This window comes from Prinia subflava, chromosome 1 (assembly GCF_021018805.1).
Source record: "Prinia subflava isolate CZ2003 ecotype Zambia chromosome 1, Cam_Psub_1.2, whole genome shotgun sequence".
Lineage (NCBI taxonomy): Eukaryota > Metazoa > Chordata > Aves > Passeriformes > Cisticolidae > Prinia > Prinia subflava.
Genome location: NC_086247.1, coordinates 139049193 through 139070087, shown reverse-complemented (window position 1 = coordinate 139070087; position 20895 = coordinate 139049193). Strand labels below are relative to the sequence as shown.

General features: G+C 37.8%; 1 protein-coding gene across 12 annotated transcripts in view; it reads right to left on the bottom strand.

The window, feature by feature from the left end:
• Positions 1-20895, bottom strand: part of SVIL (supervillin) — a 133617-nt gene that overhangs the window by 20617 nt on the left and 92105 nt on the right. For 8 of the 12 annotated variants that reach the window (XM_063414572.1, XM_063414583.1, XM_063414531.1 and 5 more), the window contains 6 exons: positions 20490-20585; positions 18995-19247; positions 17508-17531; positions 16077-16548; positions 14274-14493; positions 8843-8972 (listed from right to left, as the gene is read on the bottom strand). In XM_063414572.1, coding sequence (XP_063270642.1) covers positions 8843-8972; positions 14274-14493; positions 16077-16548; positions 17508-17531; positions 18995-19247; positions 20490-20585 — 1195 coding nt within the window. The remainder of the gene's footprint in view (positions 1-8842; positions 8973-14273; positions 14494-16076; positions 16549-17507; positions 17532-18994; positions 19248-20489; positions 20586-20895) is intronic. The other 4 variants (XM_063414563.1, XM_063414630.1, XM_063414620.1 and 1 more) reach the window with 2 other exon arrangements.

Here is a 20895-nt window from a genome sequence, read left to right as displayed (position 1 = left end):
TAACAACACACAAGTCTACTCAGTATAATTTCCTCATCTGTCAAAGCCTCTGAACGCTTTAAAGAAAAACACTGAAGAAGTCTCTTTCATTTCTTCTACCCATTCCAGTGTCAGCACAGCCATCTCTGGGATGAAAAGTTGGTAGAAAAAAACCACAACAATGTATTAAAGGAGATCTGGGCAGGAAATTAATAAATACCCAAATTATGAAGCCACAAGTAAAATTTAATACACAAAACAATTACTTTTAATTTAGTAAGGATGCTAATGTCCATTACAATATGAGGGAAGTGAGGGAGAAGCAGAAAGAAGTAAAATCATATGGATTTCATTTTGGGTTTTTAAACTTACAAGAGTCTTAATTTTGGATTTTGTCTCCAGCAAATACCTGAAGCTTCAGAGTCTACAGAGCTACTGAAAATTCTGAAGATGCAGACCTAGAAACTATGTGTGTTAATCTCTACACACAAGAATTGCCAGAAAGATTGTCAGTAATTCTTAAGCTGTGTCAAAGGATAAAAGAAAACAGCTGTCGGACAAGAGAAACAAACTTTTTCTTTAATGGAAGATTTCAAGCTGTTCCATTGGGCAAAACATCTTTGGAGTTCCTGACTGGAAAAAAAAAAAAAAAAAGAAAAGAAAAAAAAAGAAGAAGAAAAAAAAAAAAAAAAAAAAAAAAGACTGGGTCCATACTTTACACAATTTAGAGTAATTCCATACCAGATCTCTTCCTAATGCATGAAGACTCCTACCTTAATCTATTTAGGAACAAATGAACTAAAAAATTATAAACGAGGTAGACACCAAATAATTTCCCTTAACATTCCTGCTGAAAAACAGAAGTATATGCCATGATTAAATAAATAATAATTTTCTAGAGCTAGAAAGTTAATGAGCCAATGCAACCGTCAAAAGAAATGTCAGAAAAAATCCACCTGCTAGTTGGAAACAGTTTAGAAAGCTTCCAGAATTGCCACATGGAGCATTTTTGGAGGAATTAACTGGTCAAAGCACATTCTAGTTGGGAGAAAATATGTTACGAAAGCTGAAACTCAAGAAGCTTCTAAATCTAAATTTTATTTCTAAGCTAAAACCCCCAAATTATGATATGAATGAAGAACCTCAAATTTGCAAGTGTAAAAAAGTCAAACCAAAAATTAGTATATCAAGAATAAATAAAAATAACATATAAAAACTTAGGAATAAAACAGCTCCAATGCAATTTTTTTTCATTAAAAAAGTGACTGCTTTCAATAAAATATTCTAATTTATTGTGTACAATAGATGGATGTGTTAATTGATACCTTAGACAAAATAGCTGGAAAAGGAGATGCCCCAAAACACAAGAATGAATTAAAAAAAAAAAGCCTTTGAAAATAGGAAAATAAATAGGATAAAAGCTCAGATGTGGACAATATTTAGAAGTAAAACTAAAGCATGTAGGAACAGGGCACACAAGCTGTGGGTTGTTCTAGACACCCATGGAAAGACTGCTGCAAAGACAATCAATGAAGAATCAAATTACCGGCATGTAATTAATGCCATTCCACATGGCATTATGGAAAACAGGTTTAATCAGAATGGTAGGTTTGATGAGCTCAAGTATGATTAAATATATTAACACAGTTACCTCTGATTTCTTTAATATATTTGAGTTAATCACAGATGACATTCTGAGGCAGGTTTTTTTTGAGCAATGTAAAAATATCAGAGCAGCTTACAGGCTGTAAACTGGTTAACTGACTGAATAATTATTTCTAAACAGGAAAGAGCCATGCAGGGATCTGATTCATCCCAAATTTGATCAAAATGTTTTCATGAACATGGATGTAGTCTCATTCCCTGAAAAGATCCTCAGGATGACACCAACATACAGAAGAATGATGAAGACAAAGATAGATGGCTGGGAAAAAAAAAAGGGTATCAGAAAAGTCTGGTAAACCACGCTTTTAAGAGAAATGTGATTTGAAAAGGAAAAAAAAACCCCAACATAGCCCATTAGGAAGACAGAAAAAGAAGAGAGACAAAAACTCCCATGGAAAGTTCTGAACAATCTGGACGGGAATAACTCATCCATTTCCAGATTCCATGATTCTACCCATGATGCTGACAATTTTCAAAGGCTTCAGGAAGGGGCTGAAATATTAAAAAAAAAATCTACCTCAGATTGTATCAGATAAGTATGTATTTTCACCGAAGAAAGGGTTAAGAGTTTCATTTACACAGCAAGAATAATACCATATGAAAGATTACTTAATATTGCCAAGAATTCTGTAGTCTGACAGTTTAGAATTAAGACTGTGTTTTTCTAAAAGATCCTGGTTTTAGTCTGGGAAGGATTTATAGACTCAACGCAAGAACAGTCAGAAACAGGGATTACTTTTGCCCACTGCCTGGCTAGGTTGGATGATGATATTGGTCTTTTCTAGCACTACAACACATTTCTTGAGGATATGGCAGGTACCCCCTGTTCATGCTAAGGAAGGGGCCACATCTAGGCAATGCTCCATCTTGTACCCTACAGTTTTGCAGTCCAAGCAGCCTCTCCTTTAGGTGACTGAGAAAAAGTCTGTTCACATGCTGGTGTGCTGTTTGGTTTTGCTGGATTTTTGTGTTCATGGTTTTCTGTGTAGAAGATCAAGACTGCCCCTACCTGGAGGAGTCACAACCAAGAATGAACACAAAAAACCATCTGTTTTTCAAAAGAGGGTCCTATTTAAAACCCATGCCATAAATTACATAAAAGAAGGATTCAAGAAGTATCTATTTGTTTTTTATTACAAGTAACTTCTCTAGTTTAAGCTCTTAAGACAAAAAAGCATAAGGAGAATCCAGCAGTTGAACATTCAAGTATGGTAAAAAGTCTCGGCATTGTTTTCCTCTGCAACTTTATATGGGCCTTGTTATAAGAGAACATGGAACGAAATCTCCAATGCAACCATTTGCCTTTCTGTTCAGAACTGGTCTGAGGAACACAGAACACACTCAACTTATGTTTGGTGCAAATAACAAAGTGATTAACTGTGCTAGAAGAAGAAACCCAAACAAGTCTGCATGTACCTTGACACTGTGCTAGAAGGAAGCAGCTTGCTAAGAGAGCAGGGTGTAGCTCACCAGTCAATGGAAAGATGAACACCTTTTCTGCTGTTTTCCTTTTAAGACAGATGGAATGAACAGCTCATGAAAGGACCTCCTGTTATTACTGGAGTGTTATTATTAAGTCAGACTACATTGTTATCTTCCAGACACATAAAGCTGGAGAACTGTATTGCAACAAAATTAATAGGTGATCCAAAGTAAATAAGCTACATTAAATCCAGAGCTTATAGGAAAGAGGCAACATTAACACATTTCAGTTACTAAAAAATTTCAGTCCAAAATTTAATGTTTAATTAAAAAAACTCATAGTAAAAGATCATTTTCAAAAACAGCTATGGAAGTGAATGTGGAAATGGTAAATATCTGTCAGCTAAATGTTTATGATATATCCAGGATGCAATCATCATTCTCAGTCCAGCAGTGAGTATCTACTTGAATTCATTGCCATTACCCATGCTGGTCAGAAAGCTCCCTGCATGCAACACAGACTGTGGGAGTGAAGAACCCAATGGATTCCTTGTAGTACAGGAACCACAAGTGCAAGCTGGGAGGCAAGGAACAAGGAAGTGTAAAACAGCAAAATTTGATTTGCATAGATCTATTGAGACCTTCCAGACAGCTCTTCTTGTTTTCCTGTGGACTTCTGCAGCTTGTTTCTTTGCCTACTTCTGCCTTTGCATTTTTTACCTCTGATCATGTACAGTCTGCTCAGATCAAGGTATCTAGTATTCCACTGCTCAAAGACAACTTTGTTATGTTGCTCTGGCTGTAGAAAGTTTCTGTTTCTCATTATCTATTAATTCTTCAAATTGCCTATGATGGAATTGCAGGGGTACAGACATGGTGTTGAGGAACCCTTCACATGAAGCTTCTCTAACATTTACTGGAAAAGCAGCAGAACTCTATTCCCAAGCAAACACAGTGAACTCTACAGCCACAAGTTGTTTTAGGAACTGAGTGTAATTCATTGATCTAAGTGTAATATTCTGTCTCACTCCTCCCTCCAAAAATTAAATAGAAAGTTTATACAGCATTTCACCTTCCATCTCCAAGGATGACGGTCATCAGAAATCAGAGAGCTTGATTCTTTCAAACTAGTACTACAGACCTTAAAGGAAGAGAGAGAGAAGCAGGAAGATGGGATAGTCAGAGAACAGAAGCAGGATGTGCCAAGGCAAAAATCCTTTACACACGGACTAGGGAAAAGCACTATGGGAAAGTCACCTCTCAAAAAGAGCAGTTTTTTTACAGTCAGTAAATTAGATGATGTTATGTCTTACATTGTATATGCACATTACTTACAGGAAGGTCAAGGTACACAGCATTTTTTTCTAAAATAAATGCTGTGTAGTTACATACTACTCCTTTTATACACCCTTTTTAGCAACTTGCAAGCTTTCAGTATTATAATGAATGCAATAATGTTTCCTTCCTTTACTTTCTCACCTATACAGTCTAAAACAGATACAGAATTTTTAGAAAAGCAACAATAAGAGAAATAGTAGCAGAATGTGTATAAGAAGAGTACACAGGATAGTGGCATAATATTGTTTCTTTACAGCTACATTTACTGAGCTGGATAATCAAGTTAAGAGGATTACTAATTTCATACATTAAAAAATACTGTTAAAATGTGCTTACTTGAAATTGTTGAGCATTTAAATTATGCAGACTTTTGCTCACCTGATTAATAGGTAGAAAAGGATGAAATTTATGGAGAGCAGGTATAACAGGAGAGTAAGTAGAAGCATAAACAGGTTCCTATGACAAGGACAGAAGCAGAGCAAAGAAATTAGAAAAGAACTGGACTATTAGAAATGCAAATGGGGGAGAAATAACTCCTCTTTCCCTTATTTCTTACTAAATCTTTTGATCTTCTAGAAATGTTTTCCATGTTGAAAGCAGAGATAAAAAATGTTGTCATAATACAACAGCATGTTTACCAAAGACATTCCATGCAGGAACTATCCAAGTTAGTAACAATATCACTACACCCCAACACAGAACTCAGCAGCACAGCTGGAAGTTACACTTTTCATATGCTGATAGTTTTTATGTCTCTGTTTTCATGCACCATTAAATTGATGGACCATGTCAACTGCAATATGAGTAATTCTGCTGCAGGTTTAATCAGACCCTGCTAAACAGCAAGTCATCTATTTTCTGGATGAAAGGAAAGAATGCTTGCTGAAATTGGGAGACTTAAAAGCCATCTGGAAGGATTTGCTAAGCCCAGAGTAGTCCGTGAAGGTGAGTTCACCTTTCTAAACACAGCCTACAAATAAACCCTGCCCCAGAGCTGGGCTTACCCAAAGCTGATTAGACATGGCTTTATCATCTTTAATTCTTCTCCCTTTCTGTAGGTTAAAGCAAATATGGAACATGGCACAGAGGATGGACAAATGCAGCTTATTTGAGTGGCTCAAAATGAAGCCTAATAATTAGTTTCAGCTTTGATGAGAATGTGATACAAGCACTTGGTGGATGCCATATATGAAATGGATAAAACTATTATCACAGCAAAAGACTAATATTTTGCCTAAAAGTCACTTTTCAAGGGCTTAGCCTCTCTAAGATTTTTACACACATCATCTCTGAGTAATTCTGAAATGTCTGTTCAGCCCTAGCCTTTAACACCAGTGCTGAGCTGCAATTTAAAAGTAATGTAAGAATTAAGTGTTTCAAATGTCAGTCACTGCTTTAATGCAACACAATGCAGCTGGTAATCACATTAATCAGAGACTCTGTTAAAAAAGGTTCACAATAAAATAGAAATTTTCACTCCAGTAAATCTTTCTATTTTGATATTATGGAAAGATTTTGAAGGTCATAATTTTTCTAGTCATGAAGAAATCCAACAAACTCCAAGTGTTCCATTCAGCCTAAGATGATGAAAACAAAGATACTAAATCCAAAATATTTTTCCCAAAGAAAAGAGATTTTTTTTCCAGTAAGACATTCATCAGTGTACAGTTGTTCCCCTGACGTTAGAGCTATTCTTTGAATTGTCCAAATATGTTTTAACAATATACATAAACATTTTGAGAAGTCTCACAGCTTCCAAAAAATGTTCCTCCTGTGTGCAGCAATCATCGAAACAGATGCTAGACCTCCAAGTAAATCTGAACTTTCCCCTGCATCTGTATCTGCTTGAGCTAATTCCTTAGTCTCTTTTTTGTTTTCCTGTTTGAGGTTGCTCTGTCAGCTTTTCCATGAATTTTATGGAGTTTTTCTACAGTTTAGTCTACATACAAATGAGTATAACACATTTGGATAAGTATCCCACCATGTAGACACCATGCAGAAGCATTTTGACTAGAAGTGATCAAACAGCACTATTTAATGTAGGTATTTTGTTAAGAGTATGAATCTTTCCACTTTTGCAGTTTATATGAAACTCAAAGTACTCTAATAACTTCTAATTTCTGCAGCTATGCTTCAATAATCAAATCTCCAGAACAATTTAGGTAACCTTTTAATAGAGACACACAGGCACACAAAAAAGCCCTAAAAGGTGTGACTAATAGGAGCACCATACTGCAACTAAAAACATCAGGCATTGTTTTAAACCAGCAGGGCATGACAGAAGTTTACACACCCTTGCTGTTGATGCATGACTGCCATGAGTAGAAATTGTCTAACTAGCTCAAAATTCAGCCATCAATACAATTCCTGCATTTTTACAGTAATCCAGCAACAGAAAACACTTAAGATTCTCAAGTACACCAGAGTCTCAAAGTTCTACAAACAGATTTCAATAGCACAGTGCTGCACGGTTCTCAAAGGATAACAGCCACCACACAGATTACTCATGAAAACCAGGATTTCTAGATTTAAGGGCAGCTGACATGGCATCTTGTAAGTAGTGTGGTCACCTTCGTAGAGGTTTACACAATTCTCATGTATCACATCCCAAATCAGTATAGTTCATGGAATTGTGTACCTTACACAGCCAAGTTTTCATCCATGGGCAGACATGAAAATCCTTTGATTTAGGCTCTAAATAGCCAAGAGCTAATATGAACTATCAGAGTGGGTGACCCAGTGTCACAGAAACTTCCCCTGCTAGCACTGTCACTTCAAAGCTTGTATCCCTCAGGCACTTCACGCTCCCTTAGTTGCTTTAAAAGCCTGACTCCTGCTTGCTGAGTGAAGTTGCTGCACATGGCAATGCAGCGGGGAGGAGATGGGTGCTGAGGGGTGAGAAGAGAGAACAAAGGGTTTGACTCTGCCTAAATCTTGGCAGCTGTTCAAAGCTTTTTCTCAACCCCATTGTCTTTAGCTGAAGTACATTTGTTATCTGATCTCAACGGTTGTAATTTTGGAGACTAGCATGTTAAAAATGTGACCACAATTTTGCTTTCCTCCCTGGAACTATTTTGCTTTAGGACATCTTTCAAAACTAGCAGCTGGATTTTTTAACAAATCCACAGGGCAAAACCGAAACAAACCCCATAAACCAAACTGCAAAAATCAGCTTTATTTTTTCTGTCCAGTTAACACGATTGATGACTCACATGTTCAGATTTATGCTCAATAATGACAAACAGTGTCCTTACTTGTAATTCACTGATGGAACAGGGGATTTTACTGTTTGCCTATACTATTTAGTAGAAGCAGCATTTTCACAACTAAATAATTGCATCCAAAGATTAACGTCCCTCACTAGTAAATTTTGTAACACACCTGTCCCCTGTGAAGTACTCCTTCAGAAATTAAAGGCTTTTGAGACAGCCTATTTCATCTGACTAAGAAGGGAAACAAGTCTACAATGGTCCTGCATTTTGAGTCAGGAGACAGTCTATTTCGAAGCAAATCTCCCAGTCATCCTCCTTTCTGCACTTTGGTTCACACTGCAGAATGCACAGACTTTTGCATGAAACCAAGCCCAGAAGTGCACTCAAAGATCCCCATGCAACACAACTGCTGCTAAAGGCAGTCAGGCCACAGGACCAGGCTAAATTTAGTCTGAAACAAATTTTCACTTAACAAAAAAAAGCATGTATAGTACAGTTAGCAGGTCCTCAGTGGTAATTATTCCGACTTACAGATCCACTCTTGCTGGGCAACCTAACCTACTCATGTGTAGACATAATCAAAGTGTGCTAACAATGTGTATCTCCCTTTCCATCCATCTCCCTCTCTCCCTCTCTATTCACTACCTGTTGTAAGACAGATAAAATCTTGGTCGTGCCAGTTCCAGCTATTCACAAACAGCAAAGATCATGCAAGATAACCAAAAACAAATGGCTCAGGAATGTTCCAGTGCCTGCATTACCTCAGTGGCTCTAGGATTCAAATGTACTGATCAAAACCCCAGTGTATGCACAAATATAACACAGTGTTAGGAATGTGACACTTCTACAAACTTACCCATACATAAAACACCTGAAGTAAGTATTGAGGCAATTTTCATGTGGGGGCATGGAAGGGGGAGAGGGAAAAGGGGCAAGAGAAAGGGCTTAAATCATTATATCTGTACATGCTGCAAGAGCCTTACAGGCCCACTTTCTAGTTCATTTTCTCCTGATGTGAAGACACTGTAATCAGTATTACATATCCCAAAACAGTGAAGACATTAAATAATCTGTTACGTGGGGAGAATTGTTTTTTAAACAAGCCTGACAACAAGAGGAGTAGCAGAAGCTAGCAGCTAATATTAGGCATGCCTGCCTAGTTGGATGCAACTTCAAAAAGCAAAAGTATCCCAAGCAAGATGTTTTTCCCAAACAGGGACAGTTACCTTCTTCAACAGCTGCTCAACTTCTTGCATCTGCACACTACGATCAGCAACAGACACTTTTGCATACTCCTGCTTTTTGCTGAGCCTGCTCTTCCAATCTTCTTCACCACTCTTCTTCAGCAATGCCAACCTACAAGGAAAAGCATGCCAACAGGTAGCTTTAAACACTGTACTTCCCATTATCCTCAAAAGATAACCTTATTGTTTCACTAATGCTGCATTCAAGATAATCCAAAATTAGGTTTTCTAGCATTAACTAAGTTATTTACATTTCATACACATATAGAAAGCTCACAAACACCAAGCTTTATACTGTACATGTTGAACGGCAATCATCTGTCAAAACACAGACATCTAGACCTGAGACAGACACTCCAGTTAATTTGTATCATCAGTGGAAATTGCCAATACAGCCAAGAGAGACCAAGGTACAACACAGATTGTCCTAAAGAAGATGTATAAAAAGGTCAGATTAATAACTGCTTTCCCTGCCTCCATTCTGTCACTAAGGCACAGCAAATGAGTAGCTTGGCTATGGATACTTATCCTGTAGATGTCCAAAGTTAAGAACATGTATCCTACCTTTGGTTTTCATTGGACTCATTAAAAAATACTTTAAAAATTATTTTCCTTAAAACCTAAGAAAAAAGAGGTCTGTTCAGCAGGCACACACCATTTAGGTCTCATCAGGCACATCAAAGGACAACTCTGCAGTTACTGCTTTCATTACAACTCCAGGGGCTGAGGTTACTTACCAGGCTCCCTGGGATGACTTTGTATCTCCTTGCTTAGCCCAGGCATTGCTGTGACACAAACCAGCAGCACCACTGCACGAATAACTTGGTGCTAACTACCCTACAGCTGTGAAATCTATCAGCAAGATTCAACTTGTTTAAAGGAGGTCTTATATTTAAAATGTGGATTACGATTGATCTCAGTAAGTGGGATCTTTTCAAAGCACTGTTTCCTAATCTTGAGCAAAATTGTGAATATAGTACAAAGGGCTGACTTGCTGCAGGGGGGACAACATGTAGATTCGCTTTTGTAGAATTATATTTGTCCATACAAACCCTGAGGTGGCTAGTTTTGGGGATAGGGGAAGTCAGTCAGGAATATGAGGTCTATACAGGTATGATGATCTTCAGTTTACCTTCCTCAAAAATAAACATTTATGAGTTTTCTACCCTTCAGAAGTCATTCTTAGTAATCTATAAAATGTGTTTCTGCAGCATTTGTGCAAATAGTTGCATTGATCTAAAAATTGATAATTTTAGTTGAATTAAGTCTCACGACATACCTTTCCCAAAACTATGGCATTTCAGTAAGAATTATACAAAACCCCTAACTCTATTAATAATTGAAAAGGTTCAGTAGTTAAACCTGTTCTGACCACAAGATGTGGAAATTCTTTTTCAGAGATATGATTACTGTTACCCTCACACCAAATCTTGTCTGGAAACTCTGAGGAGAAGGAAAGCGTAGAACCAAAGAGGTCTAGGCAGAAGCCAAGTTTCAGGCAGCTGCTTCCTGCAAAAATCCAGGGGGTACAACCATGCTACTGACCTATTTGGGGATGATCAATTGGGCCTAAGGCAGTGACTTGAGAAAAATTAAGAATGCAGAAAACAGTAAATCTACAGAATACAATGGCAGTAAGAATGTTAGTATTCAAGAAAGCAGTTATTTCCTCTCTTCCTGCCCAGGCAGGCAGTGCTTCACATTGCCTGGTTGCTTCATACCTCACAGCACGGGATGAGTAGGGGTGAGAAGGACTCACAATAAGGAGCTGAGGTCATGGCCACTGTTTGCAGAAAGGACACAAGATTTCACTGCCCAGAACTAATCTTCTGGAGTGCATCCATGCATGTGTGAAACTGTGGAGGAGACCAAGATGGGACTGAATTGCCATCATGCAATGAATTATCTTCAGTAGCTATGCTCTCTCAAGTCAGTTTTGCTTAGAAATGATCTGTGATAATTGAAAGCTGGAAGGCATATTGGTCAGCTTTGATCTAAGCTGGGCTTGTTTTTAAAAATGTTTACAGCTACTCAGCGTAGAAGACAGGGGAAAGAAGCGTGTGGTGTTTTTTGGGGTTTTTTTAAGCTAACATTACTGCAGGGTATTTGCTCTAGACCTTTGACCCAAATAGCCTGCTTGATCAGGGAGAGAAAAATCTATAATTCTAAGAATACTTCCGTGTCTTTGGAGATTTTGTTTTCTTCTGTGCCATAAGGATGGTTTCATACCAGCCCTCCACTCTTCACTGGTATGTGTAATGAAGCAACTGACTCCTACAGAACACACATTTGTCTGTTTTGAGCAATGAAATCTCCACTTAAAAGAAACATGAATGCTCTGTATGCCAATAAAAACTTCACAGCTGTGTAAAACCTAAAGCCATGCATTTCTTTTGAACAATGGAAGTGGCAATAAAGTCAGACTGCCCTGACTCAGCAACAACTGAATGCAGGACACCCTTTTGTATGAATAGAGATGGAAGAACTACTGCACTGGTTCCTAAAAGCAAGCCCACTGGCTCAGCAGTACAGACCAGCTGATTCTTTGGAAAGTCTTAAAAAATAAGGCAAATACTAGGTCTAACCCTCAGATTTGTTTAAGGCTTCCTGCTTACTAGTTTCATTGCATACCTCTATTTTTTCACTTTTTATAAATAATGAATAATCATTCATTAGTCCCTTTCACAGTTTAGACACACTGCTTTTGCCTCCAAAAGTTCCTTTTCCAATATGAAGAAAATAAGCTCTACTCTTTTCTTGAAAGGAAAAAGCTTTCAGTGTGCCTGCCCATCTTTGACAGTTTGTTCTGCATCCTTCTTTCACCTGCTAATGACAGACTATGTGACATCAAGATAGAATGATCCTCATCCCAGAGATGTCAGGGTGGCCTCAAGGCAAAAGCTTTCAGAGCTGAAGGCAAAGTGCTGCATAGTGAATACTGAAGGGAAACAGAAACAAGATCTGAATAGTGGTTTTGCCTAAACAAAGAGAGTTGTATGAGAGGCCTTGGCAAAAATCCTGGCAAAAAATGTCCAAAATGACACATCTGTCTTCTGTGGCAATATTTTAATATCTTAGTTGCTAGTTGTCTCCTTGAGCTGGAATAAACTTGACATAGGCTTGGTTTTCACATGTTCTCCCTTGGCTGCGCTTGACCAGTTCTTATTGGGTAAGTTATAAATACTGGAGGGCAATATGAGATATCTAAGTACAGAAAGGAAGTTGACTGTTAAAAAAGTGCATAAATTCAATATAGGGGGAACCAGACTGCATAAGAAAGTATTGCTCAGGCATCCATACATCAAAAAAGGTTGAAAACTAAGTTTAGGCTAGATTCTTCCTGAGAAGGTGAGAATGATGGTAAGAGGTTCAGCAGAAATTAATCAGATGTAGCTTTTTAAAATAGTGATCATGGCCTACAGTTGACTTCTACAGTGGAGCTGACAGGATGGCCTTTGGTCTCCATAAATGCACAAAGACAGGAGAAGAGAGTATAGGTGTCTTTCCTCCTTAAAATAATAATGTCTTCTATATAATATAAGTAATTCTGAAAATGCCAGCCATACACTTTCTCTGTAAGCATAGTATTAGTTCAGTGAAGCAAGTCTTTGTGGAAAATTACTTTCATCCAGACCAGCATTCATGCATCCTGCCCAAATACTATTGCATGTGTGGAAAAGTTGTTCTTCCATAAGGTGAAAGAATGTCTGACACAGCCAGAAAAATCCACTGGAGGGGAAGATGAAGCTAGTGAACGTAAAAGGAAAAAAAAAATCAAAGTGCAATAGTTAATCTTTAGCAGAAATATTCTTTGATGTTTATGAATACTTGGCATCAACTACAGCCAAGCAAAAGAAACTTACTGGTTGTAGTTTTTTAATTCTGGAACAAGAAGTAGACTACTGTGGTACTTCGGAACACTAAAATATTTTGATACCAGCTCAGTCATTTACAGATGTTTGTGGAATCAGGGTATACAAATTCCTGACAAGACAGCAGGTATTTTGTTTTGTCAGCTCTGGGTCTGAGTAGACAGTCTCGGAGTGCTAAGAGAAGTGGTTCCTGATTGTGTGACTGACAGGCTTCAGTTGCTCAAGAGATCAGCTCAGCTGAGGCATTCAAGTTAGGAGTGAAACAGTTGCTAAAACTTGGATCTTCCCTTCCCTCCGACCTCTTTCTCCCCACCAGGATCAGGGATGATAGATAATTTACCACCTATAAACTAGAAATTATTGGTCTTAAACATCATCTGCCAAGACAATTGACATATTTACAGGAGGGGGATGGGGAGGGGGAGAAAAGCTGCTTTAAACAAAACCACAGTAAACTGAAAGGTAACTATAACCTTCAGAAGGAGCACTAAGACTGCACAGCTGCTGTAGCTGCCCCTGCACTCCCTTATGTAAAGGGGTTGACAGGGAGTGGGGATGCTCTGTAAATGAGAATGACTCACATACCTCCTAGAAACACATGAATTTAAGAAGCAAACTTTGGAATCACGTTTAAAAGAAAAAAAAAAGGTTCAGAATATCTAATATCTCACTCCCCTCAGTAAGTGAGGGAATCCTTTTACATGGTGAAAGTTTAATCAGGCAGCTATTTTCATTTATCGGTTCTGCTTTCACTGCAGAAAACCTGAGGTAAAGATAGGCTAAATAATCGTCATTCCACTCACTGGACTGCTACCAGTTTGGGACTGAGTTTATACTGTCAAAAGATTTAACAAAGTTAGAAAAACTTTTACAAGTACTACAGCAGCTATTGGCACTTCAATCCTGAACTCCCACTCTCTGCACAAGTGCAGGACTTCACATTTTGTTTCAGATCAGAATGATCTTGGGTTGGAAAAAGTATTTCTAGTACTCCTATAAACCTGTCCAACTTTCTATCCTTTTAAACTCCCCACAGTAAGTTCTGAGAAGTCAAAATGGCAACCATGTACTTCTGAAGTAGTGGGGCAGTATCAGAGAGTCTGTGACTCTCTCTACTCAGTTTATTTAAGGGACTCCTGTAGACCAACAAGAAATAGTTATTAAAATAAACCAGAATTGCCTTATACCTGTTGTAACTGAAAGCAGAACGTAAAGAAGTATATTGAGTATATAAGTATAAATATAATTAGAACACGTATATTTTACAACTTTAATTTTCTGAAATATTCATTGATTATTCAGGTGGCTCTTTTAAAATCAGGTTATAATGTTCTCTTGAATCGTAATTCTCATTCACCATCACCTGCTTTATAAGCATGTCAGGCAGATTAGCTGCATGTTTCTGCTGTTAGTAATAATAAAGCCTAAAAATCACTACTTAGCTATTTTAGAAACAGTTTTAAAGCTTCTTTTTATACCATCATAAATATAATGACTGTACTTATAGGGATCATTAAAAAAAGAAAGAGAAATTTAGGTACCTTTCTTTAATTGACATAGTTTTGCTGGAATTATCAAGGACATCCTCAGCTGTTTGTGCTTTGCTCTCTCCCATGGAAAACATCTCACAGGAATTCTTATAAAATTTGCCTTCCAATTGTTCAGAGAGCTCCTGCAGTCTACAGCATGCTGCAGCTGCTGTTTGTGAAACTGTCCTCATGGCTGATGTGCTGGTGAGTTCAGAAGAAGGCTCAGCGTGGTCTGCCCATTCAAGAGACAAGTGCTGAATTAGTTCTGTTCTCAAAGACACGTTACATTACTAACACTGAAGAAGCAAATCTATATTTTAAACATTCACATCACATACTACTCTAACAGGGAGAAACTTCTGGCTGAGCTAGAGCACAAAGATAACTGTGCAGTATTACTTGCAGCAGGGACTAGCCCTTTGTGACTGATGTTCACATCAAGCCACAGAATATCATGTTCAAGACACAGTTCTGAACTTTATATGGATGAGGCACAAACTGCTGCTCCCATCATCACACCAACAGGAAAACTAACAGATAAAAGTGACAGGAAACAAAGAGCAGGGGAAGAGAACCATACAAAATTTAAACAAGAAAATTAATTACTTGGTCAAGGAGTTTAATACTGGAGTAGCACACTAGGACATATAATAGCTTAACAGAGGTATTATTTTCTAGACAGGTGTTGGAGGCTCTTTTGGGTTTGTTTTTTAAAGCAGCAATTAAACCACAGGAAAAAACTGCCTTCATAAAAGATAAATGCACCATTACAGTTATCGTTGAAGAAATATAAGTGACTTTCATTTTTCTTTTTGAAATGTTATAAGCACAACACCCCTGTGATATATGACTGCTCCTATTATATCCCAGTCTCCATCTCCCCTGTAGTCATCAAAGGCTAATTGGATAGAATGGATACTGCTTTAGAGGAATACAGGCAGAACTGTACCTTCCTCTCTATGCCTGTGTGAAGACCATTACATTCAAAATAAATTAACTTCACAAGAGGAACACAAAAATGCTTTTAGTGCTACAGGGTACTGTGATCCTGTCACCCATCACAATAAAGCAGAAAAGTAATACAACATCCTTCTAAATTCAACAGAATAGAAGGACTTACACAATCGCCAAATTCACTGTTTATTTCCAAAGTACTTTATTTTAAGATGGGTAAGTTTATTTTTTAAGTTGAAATTATGGTGTTTATTTAAAGTTGAAATTATGGTGTGCATATAAAAATCTAATTGCTCTGAGAATTTTCTGGTTTGTTGTTCATCACCACATAAAAGAGAAAATAATATTAGTTTTGCAAAATTAATTATCTGAAAATTATCCACTACCAGTTATGTATGCACATATGTAGGTAATTCCTAACTACACATGCACAGTGAGGCAAAAATTACGGGCAGATAATTGACCCAGAGCAGCAAGTTTAGTTTGTTCAGCATTTTGGAGGGCAAGGGCAAGAGCAAAAAAAGAAAGAATAAATCTTAGCTTCAGCATATAATACCAATTCTTTCGAGGTAAATAAATCTGAATAAAACTGAGCCATCTCTACTGAAAATTTGAAAGAATAAAAAAGAAAAAAACTCAATTTGTAAAACTTAATACTTCACAGATATTTCTCTACTTCGAAGCAGTGCTAGAAAAAAGGAAACATAACCAGCCTGGATAAACCTTGAAACACCATTTGCTGGATGAGACCACACCAACAGCAAGTCATTACCACACCTCTTTGCCAAGTCTTGCTTTTCATAACACTTTCCAAATCCATCTTTTCTTCAAAGGACTGGCCCTTTTTGTCTTCCCATTTACCTTGCATGCCAGTATCGATTTCCTTCTGTTCCAGAGGCTGATAAAGTGCTTGTGAACTGAACAGTTCCAAGCTACCCTTCCTCAGGAAGCCGTATGTTGTCTCTTTATGGTGGTCTCCTGTTTTTTCAGGAACAGGATGTGTGGTTTCTTCCTCAAAGGAGCTGTACTTCTTAATTTCATTAGCTTCATGTGCTAGAAACCTCTTTCTTTCTTCCTCTTGTTTCTTTGATGCTCTTCTGCTTTCTAGTGCTTCCATTGAGGGCTGCCCCTGCTCTGGCTTGTGTGTGCGTTTCCCTGACGAGTCCAGGATTTCTGCTGCAGGGTGGAACCTCGTGGCAGCACTCACACTTCCATCAGTGCCTGTCTTCCCGGGCAGGTCCCCGTACAACGGGGCAAGGGCAGAGGCCATTGCTGAAATCGATGTTGCAACTGCAGATGACAGGGGAGCGATCTTTCCACTTTCATTTTGTACCTGCGAAGGGAAAAAACAAAAAACCCAAACCTAAAAAACCCAAACAGGGCTTACAAGCTCTGCTATTATCAATTCCAAAAACCAGCCTAATCACATCAGTTCAACAAAGGTATGTTTTCATGTAAGTATTGTACTCTATCAGCACAGACTAGAACAGGTAAGGAAAGCAACAATGCCCCCGTAATTTGTCTGCAGAGGGTCATTCCCAAGGTAAAAACAACCACATGTGAACAGCAACATCTTTAGTAACAGGGGGTGTGTGGAACATGCAACACGACATCGTGTCAGGGCTCAGGACCTGCAGCAGGGGGGAAGGAATCAGTTCAGGTTCCAGCTGCCAGATGACATGCCATGTGCCCAGGCTGATCAACTCTGCATCTCAGCAGCACCCATTGGCTTTGGCACAGCTCTGCTCTTACACAGCTCTGCAGCTCCCAGCTCTGGTGACCACTCAGGGCCAGGGAGAGACTGTCCCGTGCTATCCTAACCCAGAGCAGACATTCCTGATGCTCCTGACAAACTAAGAAGCATATTAAAAATACTTCCAAATTTATTCTGCCAGCCCCCACAGTGGAACAATTATCTTTTCTAGTCTTCTAACATAATACTTTTGTAAAATTTTCCTAGATGCAGTTAAGATGCATTTTTTTTTCTGAAATGCAGAGTTCTCATTTATTTTCTCCAAAGGAGACAAAAGCTATGAAAGAGAGTGACAAACACGTCTCATACACATCTGGAGAGCATTTTTTTTCATTGTTTTTTTTAAACTGCAGAGCTAGTGAACAGTGTACAAAAGGACAGACAAGATCACACCAGTAGGAGGAAATCAGCTTAGAACCTTAAATGTGCATGCAGATTCTATAAAACATGGACAACAGTCATTCATTAAGCAAACTGGGAAGCAGAGCAAAGACTATGTTAGCTCAAAGATTCCAAGGCAAGATGAAGAAAATAGTTACCAGTTTATTTTTTTTCCATTGCATCTATCAGAATTAGAAATTTAGAGGAGATCAGAAAAGTGAAATCAGTTTTAATTACAAGATATTTATATTTTCAAATATGCATTCTGGGAACCTAACCTCTAGTTATCTATTTTGATATTTCTTCTTTTGCATCTTCCTAGAAAAACCATACCTGCATCTCAAAATCCCTCAACACTCCAATGAACAGTTCACTATGGAAAGTCTTTTTGAAAATACACTCCCATTGAGCTTGCTTCAGAGTCAACTCTGATTTCCTTTGCTAGGTTCAGAAAGATGACACAACATGCTTCCTCTGATTTTCCTTGCTTGAAAAGCGTGTTTGCTCTGTAAGTCTGACAAAGTAACGTGTCTGTCCCTTCTTCCCCATCTGCTTCAGCCCTTTTCCATTCACCATTACTGGCCCCCAAACAAGTTAGTGACACAATCACTAAAGAGGCCATGCTGTGACAGTGATTGGCACATGGAAAGTGAATGGAAAAAGGACTATGTAGGGTTTGGAAATCTTGCTTAAATAAATCTGTCAAGCATTTATTACTACTTCATGTGCAAGCAAACTAGTCATAAAGTACAATTATAATGTATATTTGCACCAATATGTTTAGAGAAATCCGGCTTTCTCACTATCTGTTATTATAAAATATGGAAAATATATAATCATGAATGAAGCATACAGAAAGAAAAGGGTAAGAACTTTCTAACACTCACATTTCTCCAAATACCTAGAAATATGACATGCACAGGAGTTGTGCTTCACTGTTAAAGTCATTTCTTTTAAAGCCGTAATGCAAAGGGACTGCTGTTTCTGCTATTGTGAAGAGATCTAAAAGACCACTTCTGGGCCACTTTATGCTGAGGCTTTACTAAAAAGGCATTCCTTTGCAGTTCCAATTAGATGAAGTATTCCAGAACAGGAAGCCAAATTTCACTGCGCACTCTTTGACTTCCTGAATTTCAAAAGTATTCTGCTTTTAGAGAAAAAAAATACAGATAAAAATCAATGCCTCCTCCCAGAGGAAAATGACAGACTATGTCTTTACTAATAATGGAAATATATTGTGCTTTCAGGAAAGAGCCTGAAAATTGCACATGACAAGGCTCCAAAATACCCTGAAAATACACCTAAAGCAAAATTATGTGTGTCTCAGTTTTTTACCCCTTTGGTTAGGAATTTACTTTTAGACAACATGTAATACTCTAGTGGAAGTGACACACACTGAAAGGTACAACCTGCACTACACAGGAAATCAATATAATCTCGAATTACTTAAAAAAGAAGAAAATCATACCAAAAAATTTGAACACTATAGAGAATGTTGTTCTTCAATGTCAGAAGGCTGCTTCCTGATAAACCTTTTCCTCTGTGTATAGCCCAGAGCAAAGGAAAGACCAGCCTTTATGGTATCTTACACTGAAGCTGTTTTCTCCAATAAAAAGAAATGCAGAAGAGCTATGATGGCACTTACCTGCTCAACTTCTCCAAGAGTGACTGGCTGAGTCTGGTAACGAGCATTCATCCTCCTGTGCCTCATATCTCCCCGATTCCTTGTGGAGATGGCCCTGGATACTGGTTGAGACAGTTTGTTAAACAAAGCCATCTTTTCTGCCAAGCTTAAGGTGGAAGAATCTGGTTCCTCAGACTGATCTTGCCCCATCGCCTCTTTGGCTGCTCTTATCTCCTCTTTAGCTAAAATTTTTTGGTGTGCTGATGCCTGCAAGCTGAAGAAGCAGAACTGGAAATTAGTTTTGAAGAAGCCATTGTGCAGTTTTAAAATCTCAACCTGATAGAAGCAGAAGATCTGCACGTGAAGCACAATAGGCAATGTAATACAGCAGCCTAAGTGGGTATGCAGTGGTTCAACATTGGCACGATGAATTCTAATTCAACAGCTGAAGACTTAAAAAAAGTTACATTTTCATTCATGAATTCATTTGATTTGGACACAACATTTTTCAGAGGGAACTCAAGATTGAAGAGAGATTTTTACAGACAAATCTCTTTATACAGAGTACAGAGTTATGGAGAGAAATTTAAGATGCCTTTAAGGTCCTACAGTGCAATTTATATAAAGTCCAATTTTATTGAAAGTAATTTGTGGACCATAATGATAAAAACATTTAAAAGACAGGCTTAAACTCCAAGTTAGTGCTGCTTTTAAGTAAGAATAAATTACAATGACTTTTCTAATCAGAAGTGGAACAGAATTCAGACTGTCTTTTGTTTTGAATTATCTGGGATAAATCAACAACAAAAATTAGGTTTGAAACATAGTCTAATGATATGAAGATTGACCAATGCTGAAGGCAGACATATTCATTCATAAAAGCTGTAACTGCATTTGTCTCTACAACAATGTATTTTATTCACCTTTTACTATAAAAGATTTATTGTTCAACTTCTTCCACATTTACAGAATTAGTAATGCTCTCTAATTTTTTTTTTTTTTCTGTCATGGTATCCGCTAAAATTCTTTCATTCAGAACAGGCAAACAGTATTCTGCAACTTTACCTATAGGTGGTGCAATTTCTTATATTTCCTTTAATTTTGCAAGCTGAAAAATATATGTAGAGACAGACAAAGGACATGTACTCCTCGTGAAATCAAGCACTCAGCTGTGCTATTTTCATCTCAGGATGACATTACCATACAAAAAAAAATTACAAGAGCAAAGAGGGTTGTGCTATGTTTGCTCACATGCAAATTAATTTCTGTCTTTCAGAAGAATATACTGCTACAACAGGTTAAGTGTGGTTAGAAGGGTCTTGAAAACAGACACTTGACAAAAAAAAAAGCTGCATTGCTTTATCATGCAAACATAAATGAAGTTGACGAATGTTTTAAATATTCTCGAAACAAGTATTGACTTGACACATTGAAATGGCATTCAAGACTTTAAAGATGCATCTGCTATTGAGGAATCTTGTGCTCCATGTAACATGCATGTTTACCCCCCCAGTACCTGGTAGGTTGTACAGTGCTCTTAACTACAGTGGGACTAGGTACTCTTGTCACTACTGTGTGGGTATTCACAGAACGTGAAGCAGGGGTAGTTTCACTTTAAAGAATTGCCAAGGAGGGAAAATTCACAGGGAGAGAGAAGAAAAAAGCATTAAGAAAAGCAATACATTAAGTGTTAACTACAGAAAAGACCAAAACAAAACAAAACAGAAAAAAAACCAAACAGCAATAATTTTTAATTAACTGAGTTGTCTGCTGTGACATTTGCAAAATAATTCAAATACTTTTGAAAGAACTAAAAACCTAGAGGAGCACACAGGCTGTCTCTTATTCTTAACCCATAAAGTAAGCTACCTTTCAGATGACCATTAGGTGAACATCCATTCAATTCTCCGTTGTTTAATTTC